This window comes from Mesoplodon bidens (genome assembly GCF_964165515.1).
Source record: "Mesoplodon bidens genome assembly, chromosome: 2".
NCBI classification, from domain to species: Eukaryota; Metazoa; Chordata; class Mammalia; order Artiodactyla; family Ziphiidae; genus Mesoplodon; species Mesoplodon bidens.
In genome coordinates this window covers 165,105,558-165,131,404 of record NC_138177.1, presented here as the reverse complement: position 1 = coordinate 165,131,404, position 25,847 = coordinate 165,105,558, and the positions used below count along the sequence as shown (strand labels likewise).

Here is a 25,847-nt window from a genome sequence, read left to right as displayed (position 1 = left end):
AAGCAGTTATGTTCCTTTGATGGCAAAGCCCTGACATTTTATATGGTATGTTTGTTCTGCTGGGGTGCGGCAACATGAAAGCTTCAAAAGTAGTTATTTGCCTGTCATTGACTGGAGTCGAGTGAGTCTCTTGGAGATTCCAGTTGCAGACTGTACCAACATTCTTTGAGGACCTGGCAGGAGTGGTGCTGCTTCCTACTTGAGAGTCCAAAGTCCTGGCAGGTACAGCTCCTTGGGCAAACCCTGCTCACACCCTGCCGGGCAAAGGAAGAAAAGCCAGAGGAGCCAAATGCCTCCAGTGTCTGGGAGTGAGAGGACAGGAATTCTGCTCTGGTGTGTGGCCACCAACACCTAGCTGGGAAGCCTGTGGCGCGAACACTTACTCCGGGAGAACCCGATGGCTCCCATGAGGCGAGCCCCCAGGATGAGGCTGCCCGAGCTGCTGATTTTCCTGGCCCACTGGGGAGTCACCAGGGCTGGCCAAGGTAGGCACTGAGAAAGCCTGTGATCTCTCTGTTTGGTACTATGAACTCAGGGTCTAGGGCTTCTGGAAACTGCGCACAGAAAGCTGCAAATGCTGATAAAACTAGCAAGGCAGGGAGCTAGGCTGGGGATACTGGGTGAGAGAGTTAGTGGGTGGTGGATGTGCTGTTTGAGCCTGAGATTTTAAGTGGGGTGACAGCTGGCCACAGGAGGGACATTGACATTTTTCAGAGGTGTGGATATGTAAGAGCCAGCCAGCTGGTAGAGGTAGAAGGTGGCAGGAAGATTCAAGAATTCATTCAAAAAATATTGGTTGAGTAGCTCTCAAATCTAGTATTTTATTCAAACTCTGCTGAGGCATTTTACTAACCTCATTCCCTTTTTTAAAAAATTTTATTTATTTATTTATTTATTTATTTATGCTGGGTCTTAGTTGTGGCAGGTGGGCTCCTTAGTTGCAGCTCGCAGGTTTCCTTAGTTGCAGCATGCTGGTTCCTTAGTTGTGGCATGCAAACTCTTAGTTGCAGCATGCATGTGGGATCTAGTTCTCTGACCAGGGGTCGAACCCCAGGCCCCCTGCATTGGGAGTGCACCATCAGGGAAGTCGCCTCATTCCCTTTTTGACCTGTAAAACACTTTAGAATTTCCTAACAGAGTTTACTCTTGTTTAGAAATTTGCAAGGGCTTCTTTTCCGCAAATGGCACCAGCAGATTATAATTTTGGCAACAATGTAGGTCTTAGTACCACCAGACTTTGACCTACATCATTCATGGTATAAGCTTTACCCTTGCAAGATAACTCCTATCTCTCTCTTAGAAAGAAATCAGTTAGCCAGACTTATCAAGAAAAAAAGGGAGTAGACTCAAAGCAATAGAATTAGAAATGAAAAAGGAGAAGTAACAACTGACACTGCAGAAATACAAAGGATCATGAGAGATTACCACAAGAAACTATATGCCAATAAAATGGACAACCTGGAAGAAATGGACAAAGTCTTAGAAAAACACAACCTTCCGAGACTGAACCAGGAAGAAATAGAAAATATAAACAGACCAATCACAAGCACTGAAATTGAAACTGTGATTAAGAATCTTCCAACAAAAAAAGCCCAGGACCAGATGGCTTCACAGGCGAGTTCTATCAAACATTTAGAGAAGCCTATCCTTCTCAAACTCTTCCAAAATATAGCAGAGAGAGGAACACTCCCAAACTCATTCTATGAGGCCACCCTCACCCTGATACCAAAACCAGATAAAGATGCCACACAAAAATGAAAACTACAGGCCAGTATCACTGATGAACATAGATGCAAAAATCCTCAACAAAATACTAGCAAACAGAATCCAATAGCACATTAAAAGGATCATACACCATGATCAAGTGGGATTTATCCCAGGGATGCAAGCATTCTTCAATATACGCAGATCAATCAATGTGATAAACCATATTAACAAACTGAAGGAGAAAAACCATATGATCATCTCAATAGATGCAGAAAAAGCTTTTGACAAAATTCAACACCTATTTATGATAAAAACCCTCCAGAAAGTAGGATAGAGGGAACTTACCTCAACATAATAAAGGCCATATATGACAAACCCACATCCAACATCCTTCTCTTTTTTTTTTTTTTTTGCGGTACGCGGGCCTCTCACTGTTGTGGCTTCTCCCGTTGCGGAGCACAGGCTCCGGACACGCAGGCCCAGCAGCCATGGCTCACGGGCCCAGCCGCTCCATGGCATGTGGGATCCTCCCAGACCGGGGCACGAACCTGCGTCCCCCGCAACATCCTTCTCAATGGTGAAAAACTGAAACCATTTCCTCTAAAATCAGGAACAAGACAAGGTTGCCCACTCTCACCACTATTATTCAACATAGTTTGGAAGTCTTAGCCTCAGCAATCAGAGAAGAAAAAGAAATAAAAGGAATAAAAATCGGAAAAGAAGAAGTAAACTTGTCACTGTTTGCAGATGACATGATACTATACATAGAGAATCCTAAAGATGCTACAAGAAAAACTATTAGAGCTAATCAATGAATTTGGTAAAGTAGCAGGATACAAAATTCATGCACAGAAATCTCTGGCATTCCTATACACGAATGATGAAAAATCTGAAAGAGAAACTAAGGAAACACTCCCATTTGCCATTGCAACAAAAAGAATAAAATACCTAGGAATAAACTTACTCAAGGAGACAAAAGACCTGTATGCAGAAAACTATAAGATACTGATGAAAGAAATTAAAGATGATACAAACAGATGGAGAGATATACCATGCTCTTGGATTGGAAGAATCAACATTGTGAAAATGACTATACTACCCAAAGCAATCTACAGATTCAATGCAATCCCTATCAAACTACCAATGGCATTTTTCACAGAACTAGAACAAAAAAATTCACAATTTGTATGGAAACACAAAAGATCCCAAATAGCCAAAACAATCTTGAGAAAGAAAAACGGAGCTGGAGGAATCAGACTCCCTGACTTTAGACCATACTACAAACCTACAGTGATCAAGACAACATGGTACTGGCATAAAAACAGAAATATAGATCAGTGGAACAGGATAGAAAGCCCAGAGATAAGCCCATACACATATGGTCACCTTATCTTTGACAAAGGAGGCAAGAATATACAATGGAGAAAAGACAGCCTCTTCAATAAGTGGTGCTGGGAAAACTGGACTGCTTCATGTAAAAGTGAAATTAGAACACTCCCTAACACCATACACAAAAATAAACTCAAAATGGATTAAAGACCTAAATGTAGGGCCAGACACTATCAAACTCTTAGAGGAAAACATAGGCAGAATACTCTATGACATAAATCACAGCAAGATCCTTTTTGACCCACCTCCTAGAGAAATGTAAATAAAAACAAAAATAAACAAATGGGACCTAATGAAACTTAAAAGCTTTTGTACAGCAAAGGAAACCATAAACAAGCTGAAAAGACAACCCTCAGAATGGGAGAAAATATTTGCAAACGAAGGAACTGGCTAAGGATTAATCTCCAAAATATACAAGTAGCTCATGCAGCTCAATATTCAAAGAACAAACAACCCAGTCCAAAAATGGGCAGAAGACCTAAATAGATATTTCTCCAAAGAAGATATACCGGTTGCCAACAAACACATGAAAGGATGCTCAACATCACTAATCATTAAAGAAATGCAAGTCAAAACCACAATGACGTATCACCTCACACTGGTCAGAATGGGCATCATCAAAAAATCTACAAACAACAAATGCAGGAGAGGGTGTGGAGAAAAGGGAACCCTCTTGCACTGTTGGTGGTAATGTAAATTGATACAGCCACTATGGAGAACAGTATGGAGGTTCCTTAAAAAACTAAAAATAGAACTACCAAACAACCCAGCAATCCCACTACTGGGCATATACCCTGAGAAAACCATAATTCAAAAAGTCATGTACGGGCTTCCCTGGTGGCGCAGTGGTTGAGAGTCTGCCTGCCGATGCAGGGGACACGGGTTCGTGCCCTGGTCCGGGAAGATCCCACATGCCGCGGAGCGGCTAAGCCCGTGAGCCATGGCCACTGAGCCTGCACGTATGGAGACTGTGCTCCACAGCAGGAGAGGCCGCAACAGTGAGAGGCCTGCGTACTGCAAAAAAAAAAAAAAAAAAAAAAGTCATGTACTACAATGTTCACTGCAGCTCTATTTACAATAGCCAGGACATGGAAGCAACCTAAGTGTCCATCGACAGATGAATGGATAAAGAAGATATGGCACATATATACAATGGAATATTACTCAGCCATAAAAAGAAACAAAATTGAGTTATTTGTGGTGAGGTGGATGGACCTAGAGACTATCATACAGAGTAAACTAAGTCAGAAGGAGAAAAACAAATACCGTATGCTAACACATATATATGGAATCTAAAAAAAAAAATGGTTCTGAAGAACCTAGGGGCAGGACAGGAATAAAGATGCAGATGTAGAGGATGGACTTGTGGACACGGGGAGGGGGAAAGGTAAGCTGGGACAAAGTGACAGAGTGGCGTGGACATATATACACTGCCAAATGTAAAATAGATAGCTAGTGGGAAGCAGCCGCATAGCACAGGGAGATCAGCTCTGTGCTTTGTGACCACCTAGAGGCATGGGATAGGGAGGGTGGGAGGGAGAAGCAAGAGGGAGGGGATATGGGGATATATGTATACACATAGCTGATTCACTTTGTTATACAGCAGCAACTAACACAACATTGTAAAGCAATTATATGCCAATAAAGATGTTAAAAACAAAAAACGAGATCAGGCTAGCAAATGATATAAAAACTTCGTTGTTTGGGACTTCCCTGGTGGTCCAGTGGTAAAGAATCCGCCTTCCAATGCAGGGAATGCAGGTTTGATCTCTGGTCAGGGAACTAAGATCCCACATGCTGCGGGGCAACTAAACCCGCGCGCCACAACTATTGAGCTCCCGCGCCTCAACTACAGAAGCCCACATACCGCAAACTACAGAGCCCATGTGCCCTGGAGCCTGCGTGCCACAACTAGAGAAAGAAAAACCTGCACGCCACAACTAGAGAGAAGCCTGCGCACCACAACTAAACATCCCGCATGCCTCAACTAAGACCTGATGCAGCCAATAAATAAATAAATTAAAAAAAATTTTTTTGTTGCTTTTCAAGACAAAGACAAGCTTTCCTAAGCTTGAATTTATAGTTATTAAAAAAGAAAACAAAATAAACAAGCAAACAAACAACAACAATAAATCAAGACACAAGAAAAAGAATGTCCTGGGCAATAAAAGAATTATTTTAAACAAAAATCATGTCATGCACTATTCTAGGAACTAGGGACGCGACAGAAATAAACAAAAGTCCCAGAGCTGGTGAAGCATTCCTTCACCTCCGGAGAAACCTCTGAAAGACACAGGAACAAAGAAATACATATTCCAGGAAATAACAAGTGTTTTGGAGAATAATAAAGCAGAATAAAGGGGTGGAGAGGATGGCGGGGGGAGATACTTAAGGGATAGCCAGAGAAGAGCTGTCGAATAAAATGACATTTGATCAGAGATTTAAGGCAGCAAGGGAGAGAGCCACGTGGACGTCCAGGAGAAGAACATTCCAGCAGGATAGGACGGAAATTGCACAGGCCCTCAGGGGGGCGCACAGGTAATGTGTGTGAGGAAGAGCCTGAGGCCAGCTGGCTGGAGCAGAGAGGATGGGGAGGGTGTGGGGAGGGATGTCAGGGGTTACAGGGGTGGGGGGTGCTGGTGGCAGCTCATGTATAAACCTGTAGACAATTTTAAGAACTCAGAGTGAAATGGGACATCCTTAGAGGGTCTGGGACAGAGCTGTGGTGTGATCTGACTTGTGTGGGTTTAAAAGGACCCTTGGGCTGTTGTTCGGAGAAGCGCCTGTGATGGGGTAAAGGTGGGGTGAGCAAGTGATCTCAGTTTGCCTGAGACTTTCCTGGTTTTAGCACTTAAATTTGGGCGTCCTTGGCAGTCCCTCAGTCCTGGGCAAACTGGGATGGCTGCTCATCCTGGTAAAGGAGAAGGAGCAAAACCAGTGATGAGGTTACTGCCACCATCCAGGGAGATGGCTGCTGGGAGATGGTCTGACTCAGGACAAGACTTGCTGACAGGACTTCCCTGGTGGCGCAGTGGTTAAGAATCTGCCTGCCAATTCCGGGGACATGGGTTCGAGCCCCGGTCCGGGAAGATCCCACATGCCGCGGAGCAACTAAGTCCGTGAGCCACAACTACTGAGCCTGTGCTCTAGCGCCTGTGAGCCACACCTACTGAGCCCATGTGCCACAACTACTGAAGCCTGCGTGCCTTGAGCCCGTGCTCTGCAACATGAAAAGCCCGCGCACTGCAACAAAGAGTAGCCCCCTCTCGCCACAACTAGAGAAAGCCTGTGTGCAGCAACGAAGAACCAATGCAGCCAAAAATAAATAAAATTAAAAGAAAAAAGACTCGCTGACGGAGGGTGTGAGAGGAGGAGGACTCAGAGGCGACTCCAAGGTTTTTGTATCAGCAGCTGGAAGGACAAGGTCGTCATTTGCTGAGATGTGGGAGGAGGAGAGGGCGGTTTGATTTGGAACATGCCGTGAGAGGATGTGTCATTCCCTGGGAGGGTGACCGCTTGGGAGAAGGTCAAGAGTGGCCGTTCTCCATTTACTTGGACACAGAGATCCTCTTCCCCTCTGGGGGGCTCAGGACCCTGCCAGTTTGACTGGAGACTTAGGAATGATTGAAAGTATCTCCACCCCCTCACTGTTTCACTTTTAAATATGTTTTCTTAGAAATCCAGATGCCAGCAGGCACCCCCTTCCCAAGCCCAGGGTCTTAGTGGTTAAAAAGAATCTCCCCTGCCACCAAAGGCACTAAGATGTTTATTGCAGTGCTGTTTATAATAATGGAAAATGCTAACAGCAATAGAATAGCTGAATAGATTATGGTAAAATATTAAGTAACATTTATTAAGTACTTACTATGTGGCAGGCACTGCTAAAATTTTTACATGATATCCTCACAACAACCTTGTGAAGTAGGGATTGTCAGCAAGGAAACTGAGCCTTAGAGAAGTTAAATAACTCACTCAAGGTCACACATCTAGTTAAGTGTCTGAGTCTGGACATGAACCCCGGCTGTACATCTTCAATCTGTTTATAAAATAATGTTATATAAAAACACACAAAGAGGGACTTCCCTGGTGGCACAGTAGATAAGGCTCCACGCTCCCAATTCAGGGGGCCCAGTTTCGATCCCTGGTCAGGGAACTAGACCCCACATGCCGCAACTAAGGAGCCCACATGCTGCAACTAAGGAGTCAGTGAGCCGCAACTAAGACCCAGTGCAACCAAATAAATAAATAAATAAATATTTAAAAATAAATAAAATTACACAAACAACAGTAAGGAAAATCGCCAAGAAGTGCTAACATTTATTTTCTGAGCACTTATGATACGCCATCCTTGTGCTTGGTGCTTGACATATGCTGTTCTTTTAAAACCTATTTGAAAAATGAAATGAAAAAACCTCCTTTGATTTTTATAGTCCCTGTAAAGTAGGTACTATTACCATTATATCCATTTTGCAGGTGAGGAAAATGAGACTCAGAGGGGACACAACACCCGCCCAAGATCCCACAGCTGGGAAGTGGCAAGACCAAGTCTGGACTCAGCCACTTTATCCATCATGCCCTTTGATGGGTCCTCTTGGGATGGTGGGTTTTATAGGTACTATTTTTTTTCTCTTTTCTCCAAACTTTCGGGAATGTATACATCTATAATCTAAAAATGGAATTAAATTTAAAAAGAATTCCACAGCACCTGTAAGATTTTTCAGAATCCGGGTCTCTTCCTGAAGTGCAGACTTTTGAGACACCAAATCAGATAGCAGTCATCCCTGCTTTGCATAAAACCGTGGGGATTCTATGGGCTCCCCTGGTGGCGCAGTGGTTAAGAATCCACCTGCCAATGCAGGGGACACGGGTTTGAGCCCTGGTCCGGGAAGATCCCACATGCTGTGGAACAACTAAGCCCGTGCACCATAACTAATGAGCCCACATGCCTAGAGCCCATGCTCTACAACAAGAGAAGCCACGACAATGAGAAGCCTGCACACCACAATGAAGAGTAGCCCCTGCTCTCCACAACTGGAGAAAGCCCGCGCACAGCAACGAAGACCCAACGCAGCCAAAAATAAATAAATTTAAAAAAAACCCCAAAGGCGGGGATTCTCTCTCCACCATCCTTAGTCAGGAGCTTGGGTGGGGCATCAGCTTGCTGGTTTTGTCTGCTCCCACACAAGCCCGAGACAACACTGCATTTATCCCTCAGCCTCTAACTGCAGAGAAACCCACAAGTCCTTTCAGTATGGGCCCGCATGATAGGAAAACATTTCCCCCAAGAATGATGAGCCTGCCTCGTGGAGCCGCTGTGAGGAGAGGGCAATCCATGCAGATAACACAAGGGGTCAGGAAATGTTGGTTTTAACAAGTGAACCCTCTGTGTTTTGGAGGGCAGTGGTTTACAGAGGAGGAGTTATAACTGAAGTGTTTGGGGTTATCGCTTAGTGTTAAATACGAAGGACTGATCTGAATCTAAAAACAACAACAACATACAAATGAACTTATTTACAAAGCAAAACAGACTCAGACTTAGAGAACGAACTTGTGGTTACCAGGGGGTAACCAGAGAAGAACCGTGGCGGGGGAGGGATAGATTGGGAGTTTGGGATTGACATGTACACATTGCTGTATTTAACATAGATAACCAACAAGGACCTATTGTAAAAAACAAAACCAAAAACCAAAAATCAAACAAACAGAAAAACCGAAGGACTGAACTGGGGACCAACATCACTTTATGGTGGGTTATACACATAACAGACAAAAGTCATGCTATCACTGGCAGGGCTTTCAGATAACCTTTGTGCAATACTCGAATCTTACACTTGAGGAAACAGAGGCTCCAGAGGAGAAGAAAAACTGAGGCCCAAGGGGCAGAGTATCCCAGGGATTAAGCACTCAGGCTGGCTTGTCCACTCCACAGTCACATGCTCCATTTGAGACTAATCCCTTCATCCGGACATCCACCTCTTTGTTACTAGCATTGTTATCCCCATTTTACAGATGAGGAAACTGAGGCTCAGCTGAGGAAATCTCTTGTTCAAGTTGCCATCACCTGTGGAGGAGCCAGGATTCAAAACAAGATTTCCCTGAGTCCAAATTTCAAGCATGCCGTTTCAAAAACAATCCATTGTCTTAAGCCAGAAAGCCTAGATCCTACCTTTTAATATCTATGTGACCTTGAGCCTCTATTTCACTATCTATAAAATAAGGATAATAGCAGAGGAGAGATTAAATGATAGGTGAGATCATGCACTTACACTGCAACGTGCTGTAAAAGTTTAAGGGATTTTTTTTTTAATATCCAAGGTCACACAGCTAGCTTGCGGCAAAGTACACCGTGATCATTTCTGTTTAGATACAGTATGAAACGTAGGTCTGCCACTAACTAGCTCAGTTTCCCCATCTGTAAAATGGGTATAATAATAGAATGTATTTCTAATTTTGTTGTGAAGCTACATAGGCAGAGGGCTTGGCACAGCATCTGGCATTCAGTAGGTGCTAAATAAATGTCTTCCTTTTCTTGTCTCCAACCATAAGCAAGCTCACCTTTCGGACACTTTAAGACCTTATTAGATTCTAGGGCTTCCCTGGTGGCGCAGTGGTTAAGAATCCACCTGCCAACGCAGGGGACACAGGTTTGAGCCCTGGTCCAGGAAGATCTCACATGCTGCGGAGCAACTGAGCCCGTGTGCCATAACTACCGAGCCTGCACTCTAGAGCCTGCAAGTCACAACTACTGAGCTCGCGAGCCTAGAGCCCATTCTCTGCAACAAGAGAAGCCACTGCAATGAGAAACCTGCGCACCGCAACAAAGAGTAGCCCCCACTCACCACAACTAGAGAAAGCCTGTGTGCAGCAACGAAGACCCAATGCAGTCAAAAATAAATAAATAAAATAAATAAAATAAAATAAAGACCTTATTAGACTTTAGGAATGATTTTTGCAAGTCTCCTCTACCCCATCATGAACCATAGTAAAAGTATCTCACATTATCTATGATTTTATATATATATGTGATTTTTAATGACATTTTAAATATTGCATTTGAAATGGATTGTTGGTTTCGATAGCATAGTTGTTGTTTTTTTTTTCTGAACTTTGGAAGCAATGCACTCTTTTTCAGGTCTCAGACATTTCCATGAGCCTTACAAAAGTATTAGGCCCTGGGCCCTGTATCTGTTGTCCCCAGTGTACAAGGTGGGCCTGATGACCCCTTTGGTGAAGAAGGAGGAGGGCCAGGAGACTTTTGCCTGCCCAGGCACAGGGGGCAGAGCTGAGTTCTCAGAATTAAAACTAGAATTAAAACTAGAGGGTGTGCTGTGCCACCGGTCCTCCGCTCAAGGAGGACCAGTCAGGAGGGGACAGGATCTGTTTTCACATTGTTCTGTTTCAAGTGTCCTGGCCCCAGACCTGCACTTTCCTGCAGAGGACAGCAGCTGAGGGGACGCTGGGGCAGGCAGGGGAAGGACACAGCCACTCGCCTGGTCCCATCTCCCTTCCATGGTGAAAGGGGACTTTCAGGACACCCCAGGGACCAAATTCAAAGTAACTGCTGCTTTGCTTTGCTGAGTGCTTATGCATATTCTCATATTCTCTCATTTTAAACCTCACAATAACCATAAAAGCTGGGGGGCGCTGTTGTCCCCATTTTACAGATGAGGAAACAGGCACAGAGTAAGTTCACCCAGCTAGTGGGCACTGGAGCTGGAATTCCAACCCAGGTCTGTGTCCTCAACTTCTCACTGGATTTGATGCTAAATTTATTCAAAGTCTCAATAATTAATGAATAACAATGACAGCTAAGATTGGTATACCTTTTCTTAAAACTCAAAGATCATATGAATACTTTCTTACTGTAAAATATCCAAGCAGTATGAATATAGAAAGCATCTTAATTTTCATGAGATTCCCCAGGTGAGGCAACTGCGTGGTAATGTGTGAGAATCTCTGGTCCAAAGGATAAAGTGTTAAAGTGCCCAACTCCCCACACACTCCCAGTCTCCCTCCTGGCCCTGGAGGTAATTGCCAGGGACAGTGGTGTGTTGAGAGTCTTCTGGACTAGCTCTTTCTTGTTCACTGTCTTATTTGATGCTCACAACAAGCAGGGCAGACGTCAAACGCCCTCAGGCCAGCTGGCTTGCCCAGAGAGCCTGGATTAAAAACCCAATAACCTGCCTCCCTCTCCAGGAGGTGCCCATCCTCTTCTCCATGACATGATAATTAGAGCTTAATTCCTCACATTCTGTGACCAACTCCATAGAAGCCTGTGGCTCCCATCTTTTATGGGTAACATAGGTGTATTATAAAAGCCTTCTGGGGGCTCTGAGTCTACATTGTGTCTCAGCTTTGCAGTCAGAGAGGTTGGGTTCGAGCCTCAGTTTCCTCATCTGTGAAATAGGCATAAGAATCCCACCTCACAGAATGGTTACAAGGATGAAATGAGATGAGCATGTGAAAGGCACCTGGCTAACATTTTTTGAGTGCTTACCAGTCCAATCATCCTCCCCACAGCCTTGCTCATTCATCAACTATATGGGCATCTTCCACATCCCAGGCACTGTTCTGGGTGCTGAGGACACAGGGATGAACAAGACAGGCTTTATGCCCTCATGGGACTGACACTAAAGAAGGGGAAGATGGCTGACAAGCAAGCCAACAAGATAAGTTCATATGTGAGAGTGCTCTGAAGAAAATAAAACTGGGGGAGTCACATAGCTAGTGACCAGAGGAGTGGGAGGAAGTGGAACTTGAGCAAAGGTAGTCAGGGGAGACTTCTCTGAGGAGGTGACCTTCGAGCTGAGGCCTGAATGAAGAGAAGAAAGCAGCCGTACGATGACCTGGGGAGGACTGGGGAAGGTGGCAGAGGAGCCAGGAAAGAAGCCCTGTGAGGAGAGCGGGTGGGTGGGGTTGGGCAAAGCAGCAGAGGAGGGGTCTGTGATCAGACTCCACAATGAGGACACTGCAACCTGAGGTGGAGCCCCTGCCTGGATCTCTGGCTCTCCCTGCCATTCTTTTTCTTTTTCTTTTTAATTAATTAATTTATTTATTTATGGCTTGTGCGCGGCCTTTCTTTCTGTTTTTTTTTTTGCAGTACGCGGGCCTCTCACTGTTGTGGCCTCTCCCATTGTGGAGCACAGGCTCCGGATGCGCAGGCTCAGCGGCCATGGCTCACGGGCCTAGCCGCTCCGCCGCATGTGGGATCCTCCCGGATCGGGGCACAAACCCATGTCCCCTGCATCGGCAGGCGGACTCTCAACCACTGCGTCACCAGGGAAGCCCCGGCCTTTCTTTTTAATTGCAGCGAGCGGGGGCTACTCTTTGTTGCGGTGCACAGGCCTCTCATTGCGGTGGCTTCTCTTGCTGTGGAGCACGGGCTCCAGGCGCACAGGCATCAGTAGTTGTGGCACTCAGGTTCAGTAGTTGTGGCTCACGGGCTCTAGAGTGCAGGCTCAGTAGTTGTGGCGTGCGGGCTCAGTTGCTCCACGGCATGTGGGATCTTCCCGGACCAGGGCTCATACCCGTGTCCCCTGCACTGGCAGGTGGATTCTTAACCACTGCGCCACCAGGGAAGTCCTAATGAACTTTTGTTGAATGAATGAATCTCTTGACTGCATGGGATTTCACTGATGAGCTTCCACAGTGCTCTTTTACTTGTAATGAGTACTTACCATATTTAATCTTTTGTCATCTTTGTTCAGTTCAATAAATTAAACATTGACTGAGCACCTGCTGCCCACCAGGCACTGTGCAAAGCTGAAGGGGCTTATGGGGGAAAGTGACAGGCAAACAGTGTGATGGCTACTATGAGAGGGAATGGGCCAAATGCTGTGAGAGCCAGGAAGGAAGAACAAGCGGATTCTTAACCACTGCGCCACCAGGGAAGTCCCTCTCTCTGCCATTCTTTCCACTCTCCTGGCCTCTCCTGAAGTCAGGCGTTTGAGGACGTGGGCACGCACCCACGCACCCACGCACATGAATATACATACATACACAAAAAGCACATACACACATACGCACACACATGAACACACACATGCACCTACATGCATGCACGCACATGCACGCACTCAGAGGTCCTAGGAAGTGTGAGGGAGGCTGCAAGGAGTTCCAGTTCTACGCTGTCCGGAGCTTGCAGGAAGAGACAAACCAAGAGCTGATGAGCCTCAGGCAAGGAGTTTCTGAAGTGGAGAAATAACCGTTGAGTACTTTGAGGGCTGATGTCAAAGCAGGCAGAATTGCTCCATGTTTGTGGTTAGTTGAGAAAGAGCTGGCTTGAGGCAGGGGAATGGTCTCTGCATGGTCTGCAGAGAAGGCAAGGGACCTACGTGCCAGAGAAAAGGGCAAAGGGCCTCTCGCTTCCACAGCCAACCTCGCCTGGTCTCAGGCTTAGAAGCAGGTGTGACCCACTCATCGCCTCTGGCAGAGGCTTGGGAAAGTCCACCAACTCTGCCCATTAACTAGTTGAAATGGGAAGGTTATTTTCTTTCCTCTGGCTTAGGATTTTGTCCCTGTAGAAGTAATTTCAAATATATTAGTGATCACAATTTGTGTGAAAAGTTTAAATTCCCGCCGTTATAAACAAAGACTTTCAATTTGGGTAAAAAATTAAAATGTAGGCATAGACTATCTACAAAAAGACATAGTTAAAATAAAAGGCACTGGTTTTACCCCCTTAGCAATCACATCTTCCTGGGAGAGGATAGGGAGCCAGAGGACCCCCACCATTTACCGTGATATCTCAGGCATGTTGACCTCGAACCTTAGTTTCCTTATCTGCAAAATGAGGATAATGATGAATCCCTTCAGGGCTGTGGTGAGGATGACTATATAATGACCATGGGAGGGACCATGATTGGCTTAATCAGTCATTTGCAACTTAGTGTGAACGTTTGTTTCTTGTTTTTTTAAAAAATAAATTTATTTATTTATTTTATTTTGGCTGCGTTGGGTCTTCGTTGCTACACATAGGCTCTCTCTAGTTGTGGCGAGCAGGGGCTGCTCTTTGTTGCAGTGCGTGGGCTTCCCATTGCAGTGGCTTCTCTTGCTGTGGAGCATGGGCTCTAGGCATGTGGGCTTCAGTAGTCGTGGCGCATGGGCTTAGTTGCTCCGAGGCACGTGGGATCTTCCTGGACCAGGGCTCAAACCCGTGTCCCCTGCATTGCCAGGCAGATTCTTAACCACTGTGCCACCAGGGAAGTCCCGTGAACAAGTTTTTGATCCTTTCCTGAGTTGAGGTTTAGATCAGGAGAGGTGGGCAGAAGCTCAGAAGCATCTGGAGGAAAAGTCAAGGAGTGAGATCAGGGTCCAGACTTCACCTTCAGGCCTTAGAGCCCCAGTGAAGGCCCTGTGGTGGGGAGGGGGGAAGGGACGGCTTGAGGGAGCAGGGGACTGACTAATCCAACCCTGAATGCAACAAAAGCGGGACCCCCAGGCCCATTTTCCTGGGATGGGGTGGGTGTTGACTGTTGGCTCTGAGTCTGAGTGACACAGGAAGTGGAGGAGGAAGTGACATTAATGGTGGAGAGTGAGGAAATTCCAGGCCTCACCCCTGCTTTAGCCAGAAACAGGATTCAGGGCAGAGACCAAACCTGTGCAACGCCCTCCCTCAAGAAGTATCATCGAAACCACTTACACCAGGCCTTGTGCTCAGCGCAGATGATAAAGCTACTCCATGTGGCCAGTTTCTTTGGATTCTGTTCTCTGTATTACACCAAGAGATTTTTGGCATTTTACCCCGCAGCCAGAGTCACTAACAAGTGTACCCTCAATAAGAAACTCAACCCAATCTGCAGTTACGTTCCTTATTTTCTGGCCTCGTACTTGTAAACTCCATTTCCACACATATTCCCCAGGTTTTTGCTGGTACTGATCAGCAAGATCTTACAACGCATTTGATGTGTCAGCCTTCTCCCAGGTCAGATTTTTGTATGTATTTCCCTGCTGAAAAGATTTGGCTCTAGTTATGGTCTCAGAGAGGTGAAGCAACTTGCCCACGTTCCCACAGCTAGTGTGTGGCTCCAGAGCCTGGGCGCTTAACCCACCTTTGCTTTAAAACAAGCACTCTGCTTAGAACTCCCAAAGAGTTTTTTTTTTAATATTTATTTATTTATTTTTGGCAGTGTTGGGTCTTCGTTGCTGCGCGCGGGCTTTCTCTACTTGCGGAGAGCGAGGGCTACTCTTCCTTGCGGTGCGCAGGCTTCTCATTTCGGTGGCTTCTCTTGTTGCGGAGCACAGGCTCTAGGTGCGCAGGCTTCAGTAGTTGTGGCGCGTGGGCTTAGTTGCTCTGCGGCATGCGGGATCTTCCTGGGCCAGGGCTTGAACCCGTGTCCCCTGCATTGGCAGGCGGATTCTTAACCGCTGTGCCACCAGGGAAGTCCCCCAAAGAATTCTTGAGGGTCACGCAGTCCATCTCTCATGCTGCTGCTGGGGACACTAAGGTGGGGAGATAGAAAGGACCTTGTCAAAGGTCAGAGGTCAGGGACAGAGCCAAGCCTGTTTCCTGCTCTGCTCAGTGCCTCCCTGGGCAAAACCCGGCTCTGGGTTCGGAGAAAACTTCCTTTTACCTGTGCAAGCTCCCTTCCCCCAGCCCAGGGTTCCCTTGACTCCCTCCACATCCAGGCTCAGGGAGAGACCTGCATTCAGCAGGGTCTCCTTGCCCCTGCAGGGAAGTTCTGGCACGTCTCTGACCTGCACCTTGACCCGGACTACAAGGTGTCTGAAGACCCCCTCCAGGTGTGCCCATCCGCTGGCTCCCACCCGGTGCCCAGTGCAGGCCCCTGGGGCAACTACCTCTGCGATTCTCCCTGGATCCTCATCAACTCCTCTATCTACGCCATGAAGGAGATCGAGCCAGAGCCAGACTTCATCCTCTGGACTGGGTGAGAGCCGTCACCACAGCTACCCTTCCCCGGGCCTCTGCCTGTGCCCCCTGCCTGCCTGGCACCTTCCCCACACCATCTCCCTTAGTCCTCAACAGCCCTGTTGCAGAGAGGATGAACCTGAAGCTCAAAGCTTGTCCAGGGGAGCCTGGGCCTGGCTGATTCCAGGGTCTGTGCCCTTGATCTTGTGTCTTACAGCCTCAGCAGAATGTGGCTCTCACTGAGGCTCGGGACAGGGTCATGGCATGTCTGGGCATGTGGGGAACTCCCGGATTTTAAGTTGGGGGTGGGTGTGGGGGTCGATGAACACTGGTGCCACTCCCACCGGGGTTTGGGGACTGCAAGCCCCAGAGATCCATATACAGGGAGGGGAGAAGGTAGGAGGGCTGAAGGTGAACCAGCATTGGGACCAAGTGTCCTGGTCAGCTGCAGGCCACCCCCGGCTGCCCTGGCCCTGGGGATCCTCACTGGTCAGAGCACTACTCTGTGTGGAGAGAGCTTGAGGGGTGATTTCAGCTCAGCCACAGAGATGCCATTTCTGCTGTTCATCCATGGATGCTGCTGGAAGTCCTCTGACTTCCCTCAGCACTCGAGGTCCGTCCTTCACTCATTCGCTCCTTCCCTCCCTCCCTTGGTAGGTCAGCCTGTCTTGTGCTCACCCCCAGAAGACGGGGGGAACAGAGGTGATAGGGACCTGGACCCTCCTTCAGGGAGCTCATGGTCTCCTGGGCGACACAGACAAGGCCACTGACCATTATATGCCAGTGAGGAGAGAGGGTCACTGGGTGGATGCGGGAGCTTCACAGGGCAGGAAGTGGTGAACCAGGGAGTGGGTGAGGAGGGCTGGCAGGAGCTCGGGCTGCTTGTGCCCTCCTCCAGCCTCTATGGACACTTCTGTAGGGAAGGCGGGATCAAACCCATGTCATCCCCAGCTGTCCCTCAGTGTGACATGGGAGTGATCGGAATGACCCTCAGATGGACTATGTGGTCAGCAGGGGGAGGGGCAAGGCTGGACACTTAGGAAATGTGACAGTGTCTCAGGAGGGGCCTGGGCAGCTCTGGCTTCCCTGGGCTCAGGAATCCATCTAAGGAGAGAGTGAGATTTAGGCCACGACCCTGGCCTCCTGCTCTCTGAGGAGGGGCCCTTGGAGAAATGTGTAACACTCTAAAAGATTTGATCCCTTTGGGAAATTCATGACCCTTTAACAGAAGCATGATTTTTCTGGGAAATCTCTGGGACTTGCAGAGGTGTATGGCATTGGACAAGAGGACCTCTAGGACCCTTCATAATTTTTCAATTTCTAAGAAATTGGACCTCTCCGGGAGAATTGCAGTCCCTTGGGGGATAACCTGTAGAAATTGGATGTGTTTTTGCAATCCCCTGAGGGATAACCTGTAGAAATTGGATGTGTTTTCTATCACACAGAATTAAAGGCTCCAAACTAGAAAAAAAATGGAATTTTGTTCTATCTTCGTATTCCTGGCCTGTCCCCAGGGAGGACAGGGCTAAAAGGCCCCTCTTACTGCCCTAAAGAGGGTATCAGAGTCATAGTAGGATGTAATGGATGTGAGCATAGATTCTGGAGCCAGGCTGACTGGTTCAAACTCTGACTCCAGCACTGTCTAGTTGTATACATTAGGCAGGATCCTTCACCTTTCTGTGCCTCGGTTTCTTTATCTGTCAAATGGGACTAACAATAAACCTATGTTGTAGGGTTATTATGAAGAACAAATTAGTGGATAAGGGTACAATACACAGAAAGCACCCAGCACCAAGTGAGCCAGTGTGGGCTGCCAGTAGCCGTCTCAGGGCGATTCAGCTAATTAACTTCCCTGGGGAGTCTCTGGGCAGCAGCTACCTCGCCCCGTCGGTCCAGCAGAGTCCTCAGGCTTTAGTTGTGAGGGCTCTTAGCATTCCCCAAACCTCCTTGCCCACTTCTTCCCCCACCTTGCTGCACCTTTCTAAGGTGGATCCAGGAATTTAGGTCTGTCAAACGTGGGGGACTAAATGGTCCTGGGGTAGGTCCTCGACCTACCAGAGTAGATCTGAATTCTATATTCTGAAGCCAGCTCCAAACTCCTTAGAACCCTTGGGGAAACTCAGAACTCAGACACGGCTTCTCCATCCCAAGCTCCCCAGGGGCTTGCAGATGAGACTGGAAACCCAGAGCTTCCCTCTCAAGACCATATTAACTGCAACCTAGCAGCTACTACATTTTATATATATACTTTTCCCCCTTTACTGAAGTCTCACAAATACTCTGTGTGTAGCTACCATTATTGTCCCTGTTTTATAGATGAGCTAACAGAAGCTCAGAGAGGTTAAACAGCCAGCCCAGGGACCTACAGCCGGTCAGTGGCAGAGCCTGGGTTTGGACTTTGTCCCACGTGACTCCCAACTCCAGCCTGGTCATTCCCCTTCAGTAGCTGTCTGAGGCCCAGTTCTGCAGTCTCTTTTCTCATGTTAGAGCCATCCCTTCTTTTCCTTGTGCCACTTCCCGAGCTGCCCGGCAGTGTTTTGCAGTGATGACACGCCCCACGTGCCCAACGAGAACCTGGGAGAGGCGGCCGTGCTGCAAATTGTGGAGAACCTGACCGAGCTCATCAGAGAGGCCTTTCCAGGTAAGACTGTGCCCCAGGTCCCCACAGCATTCCCTGATGCCCAGGCGGTGCCTGGCACAGTGGGACGACAACAGCAGCAAGATGCAGAGGAACGACCTTCACCCATGGACAACGATGGCTGCTGGCCAAGTCCTGTGCCAGGCACTTCACAGCGATTGTGTCTTACCTTCCAACAACCCTGTAAGGAACACGAGAGTTTGTCGGCCTGTGGATACACACAGAATCCTGTTAATGGTGTTAAAAAACCAAATTCAACTGAGTAAATCTGAAGGTCTATTTGGCTGTATTCAACAATTCATGAATCAGGCAGCATCCCAACTAGCAAATAGAAAGGAGCTCCAGGAACTTCCCTGGCAGTCCAGTGGTTAAGACTGCACTTCCACTGCATGGGGCACAGGTTCGATCCCTGGTTGGGGAACTAAGATTCCGCATGCTGTGCAGTGCGGCCAAAAAGAAAAGAAAGAAAAAAAAAAAAGAAAGGCACTCCAAGGAGCTGTACGAATGGAAGGTTTTATAAACAGAAGGCGGTGGAAAAAGGAAGATTCTAGCAAAAAGTGGATTGTTTCGGGCAAGGTTACCTTCATTTAGGGGAAGGGGTGGTGTCTATCAGGCAGATTTCCTCACTAGTGCTGACCAGGTAATTCCAGATTGACTGTTTAAAGGTCACATTCTTGGGAGAGGCTGAAACTTCAGTTAGGTTAGGTATTAACTTGGTTAATACCTAACTTGGTTTGCTGACCTGGGGCTTAGCACAAGTAACTCCATTTTGAGCCTGTTGTTTCTTTTTTAATAAAGGAAATGCCTGACATTTCACTGGCTTCTGTCCTGACAGTTTAACACCAGACTGACAGCCCCTTCTCAAGGCATTTACTGTTATATTTAGGCATATTCCCTGGCTAAGTCTCACGTGGGCTCGCACACAGCCCTTGCATCCTGCTGTGGCTCTGGAATTGCCATCTACTGCCTTTAAACCATCCCAGCTGCTGGGACTTTGGGGAGATGCTGATTTCCAGCCAAAGTACTATTTCGTGGTGTAATCCAAGGCCTTTAGAGCCTGGGAGAGCAGGCCAGGACTGTGAGTGATTATGATAGCAGCCCCACGGGACTTGACAGGGATAATGTAGCCTGGGTGCTCTATCTAATGGCCCTTGAAAATGGCTTTAATCAGGCTGTGCCAAACACAAGGTCCTGGGGGCCGAATCAGGCTCTCAGCCCGCCAGCCGGACACCTGTGAAAGCAAACCCCTAGGACCCCCCCATCCCCCAATCTCCTTTGGGTTCCAGCACAGCTGCTTCCTCTAAAGGTCTTGGTCATGGGTCCCCAGGACCCAGATATGAAATAATGATAATAAAAATAAGTAATAGTAGCAGCAAGAACAACTATATGTATCCAGGTATCAAGGGCTAAGTGTCAGGCACTCCTCTAAGAATATTATATGCCTTAGCTCATTCACTGTCAGGAATGAGACTCAGGAGACTCAGAGAGAGTGGAGCTGTCTCACATTTTTTTTTTTAATCTTTTTTTTTTTTTTCCGCGGTACGTGGGCCTCTCACTGTCGCGGCCTCTCCCGTTGCGGAGCACAGGATCCGGACGCGCAGGCTCAGCGGCCATGGCTCATGGGCCCAGCCACTCCGCGGCACGCGGGATCCTCCCGGACCGGGGCACGAACCCATGTCCCCTGCATCAGCAGGCGGACTCGCAACCACTGCACCACCAGGGAAGCCCTGTCTCACATTTTTACTGATGACAAATGTGAGCCTTGGGGTCAAGGAAACAGGCAAGGTTGAGGATGCAGATCCTGGTTTGAGGACATCTCTTACCTATCACTCCTACTGCCACTCCAGGAGGGGCCCCCGAGCTGCTGTTACCATCCCACATCTGTCCCCGAGGCAACCTCATTTCTGACACCTCCTTCCCTCAACGTAAATCAGTTTGTGCAAAGAAGTTGCCTTGATGCTTCTAGTCTGTGTAACTCAACCCAACCCAACCCAACCCAGATATGCTTGGGCTAGTTCATCTTCCAGCAGAAGTCGCTACTAGGTTCAAACCAGGACACTCTCCCCCATGGCAACAATAGGTATTATTATCCCCAGCGTATAGATAAGGAACCTATGGCTCAAAGCTAGTCAGTTCCTAGGGAGGGATTCAAACTCAGATCCAACACTGAGCACTCTTTTCTCTGCTCCACATAGGGCTTCAGGAATAAAAGTGAAATAATGGATAAGAAAATGCTTTATTACTATGACTTAACATACAAGTGTAAATAAGATTTTACAGTTTATAACACGCTTGCACATTTATTTATTTATTTATTTTGCGGTATGCGGGCCTCTCCCTGTTGCAGCCTCTCCCGTTGCAGAGCACAGGCTCCAGACGCGCAGGCCCAGCGGCCATGGCTCACGGGCCCAGCCGCTCCGCGGCATGTGGGATCCTCCCGGACCGGGGCACGAACCCGTGTCCCCTGCATCGGCAGGCGGACTCCCAACCACTGCACCACCAGGGAAGTCCGCTTGCACATTTATTGAATTTCCTAAATCCAAGATACCATTGGCTATAAGATGTTTCATTATTTTATGTATCGTTAAGAAAAAAAATGCTCTCCGGGGAATTCCCTGGTGGTCCAGTGGTTAGGACTCAGCCCTTTCACTGCAGGGGGTGCGGGCTTAATCCCTGGTTGGGGAACTAAGATCCTGTAAGTTGCATGGCGTGGCCAAAAGAAAAAAAAATGCTGTCCATTAAAGTATGACACAGAACTTTCTCATGGCCTCAATGGTAAGGCACATCCCACTTATAGAGATGTTAAAATATGAACACATTGGAAGAGGTGAAATGAGGCATTATCTTATTTGAGAATGGTAGCAACATAGGTCAAGCAGAACACTCCCTATCATAGAGATAAATAAGCTGAAGCAACTTGTTGGAGAAGAGGAAGGGACTGAAATTTGAGATTTTGGTTCCATGTCACGAGTTCTTCCTGCCACGTGCACCTGTGTCCCCCCATCAGAGTCACTGTGAACACTGGTCCCTGTCTTTCCACGGATGGTAAACACAGGTGTGCAAGGCAAACTGATCCAGGTCCCAATTCAGGTTCTGCCATGCTCTAGCTGGGCCATCCTCTGGACACTCAGTGTTCTCCCTGTGCAAAATGAGGAAAATAATGGTACCCACCCAAAGGGTTGTTATGAGGATTAAATAAGGTAATCCATTCATTCATTTAGTCCGTCAACAAATATTTGAGTGTCCTCAACGGGTGAGACAGCACGCTAGGGGTAGGGGATGTGGCCGTGAACAAGATGCCAGGTCATGCCCTCATGGAGCTTAGGTTTGTAAGGATCTTCTAACAGTGCCCGACACATAGAAGTGGCAAAAACCTGTTACCCCAAAACTGGGTTTGCCTCTTGGTGGGTGTCAAGCCAAAAGACACAACCAAGCCAAAGATCAGGAGAAGGAAGGATTTATTACTTGCAACAAGTAAGGAGAAAACCAGGGATCTTTCCAAATCAGTGTGTCCTTGAACAGCAAAATTAGGGAAGCTTTAAGCTAAGGATATATGCATATTCATGAAGGGGCTTGAGCAGGAGAATGCAACTTAGAATTGGGGCAAAGGTTGACAGAGTCCAAGCTTTAGTTGATTGAAGTCACAAGGGTCAGCAAAGGTCAGCATCATCACTCCTTAGGTTCCAGTTGACCTCATGGTTGAGGGGGTTTAAATTCTGCCAAACAGCTCAAGACAGTGCTTCAGGCTAATCTTTACCATTGAAACAGAACTGGGAGTCTTTACAACTGATTTATTATCTTTGCCCTTGTTCCTTCTCTTGCCTGATAACAGTCATTTGTTCTTTTGTTCCCTTAAGATCATTGTTACTGAGATCTGTTCAAGGGCAGGCATTGTAGCCAGGCTTAGATCCCAGAATGGCTTAGGCCAAAAATGGCTTCTCTTATGTCTCTGGGGACCCCCCACCTTATCTGCTTATCAACCGGGAGAGATAACCTCCCTTCTCATCTGCCTTTGGGATGCTAGGGATTTGTGTTTTCTCTTAAATGAATTCTTTTATTTTTTAAAAATAAATATCAGAGCTGTATTTAATTCTGTTGTTTATTTATTTATTTATTTATTTTTGGCTGCACTGGGTCTTCGTTGCTGCGTGCAGGCTTTCTCTAGTTGCAGTGAGGTGGCGGGGAGGCTCGTGGCAGTGCGCAGGCTTCTCATTGTGGTGGCTTCTCTTGTTGCAGAGCACGGGCTCTAGGCGTGCGGGCTTCAGTGGTTGTGGCATGCAGGCTCAGTAGCTGTGGCTTGCGGGCTCTAGAGTGCAGGCTCAGTAGTTGTGGTGCACAGGCTTAGTTGCTCCGCGGCATGTGGGATCTTCCCAGACGAGGGCTCGAACCCATGTGTCCTGCATTGGCAGGCGGATTCTTAACCACTGCGCCACCAGGGAAGTCCTTAAATGAATTCTTATGGCTGCCTGCATCTATGTTAGAGAGGTGAGGTTTTCTTTCAGGCAGTCACAGCCATGACTTCTGGCTTTGTGAATAATTCCTCATGGGAATTCTACGGCCTCCTCCTTTGGCAGAGCTTAGCATTTCCAGATCTTGTAGGCTATACAGAGTTAAGGGTTTGTTAGAATAATTTTTTCAAGTAGGAATTGGAGGCGCCAGGCTTCCTCATTGGTTCAAGTTCACTCCCTGGGGTAAGCCAAGCTCATATAAGGGCAAGGCCCTGCCTGGAACTCAGAAGAGTTTTTGTTTACTATCAAATATTTATTGAGCAACTACTACATGCCAGACACAGATGTAAAATAAAAGCAGGAGTGAGGCTACTCACAAGGAAGAAATGAGTCTGACAGGCTCCCCTCTCCCTCCTGGGTTCATTCACAGGCCACATCCTCAGGGAGGCTCCCCTGACCCCCACTCCCACCCCTGTTATGCACTCCCACAGTAAGTGCCTTTTCCCTTTTTGTGACAGCCATTACTCAATGCCTATCAACCCTATTGCACTGCCAGGCCTCTGGGCCTGGGGGCCCAGGTCTACACGTTTGCACGTACTAGGTGCTCAATAAATATTTGTTGATCCATGAATGAGTGAAACTCCCAAGGTCTTCCAGGGTGCAGCAGACCCCTTCCCTAACAGTAAGATGGATCTGGAATTGACAAGAACAAGGTACACTAAATGACCAAGTGGCTGATCATGGATCTAAAGGTTATTTGGATCTTCTAGCTTTCTCCTCCTCATCTCATGCTTCATTTCTGACCACGGAACTTTCTGCTGGGAATGGAGTTAGAGAACTCACTGCTCTTCCTTCCCAGATCTGAGCCAAGTTCTGCCAGATTCTATTATGTGGTTTTCTGCTTGGCTCTGTATTTTTCCTTATCTGTGCTACAGCTCTTCCCTATTAGCTCTGATAGCCAGTGGCTGAAACTAACTCCGCTAAGCACTTTTGCATATATATTCTTATATTTTTCTTTTTCCTCCCAGATACTAAAGTCTATGCTGCTTTGGGAAATCACGACTTTCACCCCAAAAACCAGTTCCCGGTCGGAAGCAACAATATCTACAATCGGGTAGCAGAGCTGTGGAGACCCTGGCTCAGTTACGAATCCATCGCTCTCTTCAAAGAAGGTACTAACACCATTTGCTACTGTAAGGAGCACTTTATGCCAAGGTCTGATCTAATTTCATCTTCACAACAGCCCCATGAAATAGGGACTGATTTTATCCCCATTTGACAGATAAGGAGACTGAGGCTTGAACATACCAAGTCACTTGGCCCAGGTCACCCAGCTTGGAGGAGGCAGACTTGGGAGTAGGATCCAGGGCTGATTCCAATGCCCATGTTCTTAACTCCACAGCACTAATGAGGATCATAAGAGAATATTCACTGAGCATTTCCTGTGTGCCCGGAACTGCCCTCAGCACACTGCTAGACTCCTTACAACAATCCTAGGTAGGGGCAGTGACCTTCAGTTCAGGCCAGATTTCTCAACCTTGCCATTGTTGACATTTGGGGTTGGATAATTCTTTGTTGGGGGGCTGTCCTGTACGTTGTAGGGTGCTTAGCAGCATCCCTGGCCTCTATCCACTAGTTGCTAGTAACACCTCCAGGTGTGAAAACCAAAAATGTCTCTGGACGTTGCCAAGTGTTCCCTTGGGGACAAAATCACCAGGTTGAGAATCACTGATTTGGAGACACAGTATCCCAAAGTGACCTGACCTCCTCTCCTTCCTTTCCTCAGTCCCTTGCTGTTGGGGCTCCCCATTGGTCAAACCCAACCAGAAGCTCACAGCACAGAAGTCCATGGATTTAACCCACAGGTCCTGGGGCAGAGAGCTGAGCGGAGAAGGGTTGACAGTGGATCTGGAGGGACAAACACACCTCCATGTTATTCCCATTATACGGAGGAGGAAACTGAGGCATAGAGAGGTTAAGGAACTTTCCCAAGTTGCACAGCTAGGAAGTGATAGAGCCAGGACTTGAACCCAGGCAGCCTGGCTCCAGAGCCTTTGGTCTTACCCACGATGCCACTCCTATGGGAAAGATGGGAAGGGAGGACGCAAGGGAAGGAGAAGGTGGGGGAGTGAAGTGGAGGGGGACAGAGGTGTGTCTGTTCGGAGGCTGGAGACCCCTTCAGATTCCCCCTGGCTGTGATGTCCTAGGTGCCTTCTATTCTGAGAAACTGCCGGGGCCAAGCGCGGCTGGGCGAATCGTGGTCCTCAACACCAATCTGTACTACAGCAACAACGAGCAGACGGCCGGCATGGCCGACCCTGGCCAGCAGTTCCAGTGGCTGGACGATGTGCTGACCAATGCGTCCCGAGCTGGGGAAATGGTAAGGGCTCCCCACTCCTCCTCTTCCCTCCCTGGGGTCTCTTCCCGTACAAGTCCCCCACTTTGGCACAGACTCACCCACTCACTTGAGATGCCCACATCACAGAGGGTCCTTCATCAGCTCGGCACCTGAGGAGGCTGCTTCCATCCTCACAACAGCCTGTGAGGCTGGGACCCTGGAGTCCATTGCAGATGTGAGGCTCCTGATGGGCAGTGACAGTCTCAAGTCACACAATAAGTGGTGGGGCTTAGATTAGAACCCCAGTCTCCAGAATCCAAGGCCAGCACAGCTGCAGCCACACTGTGGGCTAGACCTCAAGGGGATGCCCTGCCCTTGAGGTGTGTCCATCTAGGCTGCTGGGCTAGCAGGCCCCCGATGACTGACCCTGTGTCTCATTTGCCTGAGTCCCTGGTCTGA

The 25,847-nt window shown here is 47.7% G+C and overlaps 1 protein-coding gene across 2 annotated transcripts in view; it reads left to right on the top strand.

Annotated features, from left to right (window-relative positions):
* Window positions 1–231: 231 nt before the first annotated feature.
* SMPDL3B (sphingomyelin phosphodiesterase acid like 3B) overlaps window positions 232–25,847 on the top strand; it is a 29,610-nt gene continuing 3,994 nt past the window's right edge. The window contains exons 1-5 of one of the 2 annotated variants that reach the window (XM_081226374.1): window positions 232–485; window positions 15,770–15,983; window positions 18,508–18,605; window positions 24,079–24,222; window positions 25,258–25,430. In XM_081226374.1, coding sequence (XP_081082500.1) covers window positions 398–485; window positions 15,770–15,983; window positions 18,508–18,605; window positions 24,079–24,222; window positions 25,258–25,430 — 717 coding nt within the window. In that variant the 5' untranslated portion in view covers window positions 232–397. The remainder of the gene's footprint in view (window positions 486–15,769; window positions 15,984–18,507; window positions 18,606–24,078; window positions 24,223–25,257; window positions 25,431–25,847) is intronic. The other variant, XM_081226373.1, reaches the window with a different exon arrangement.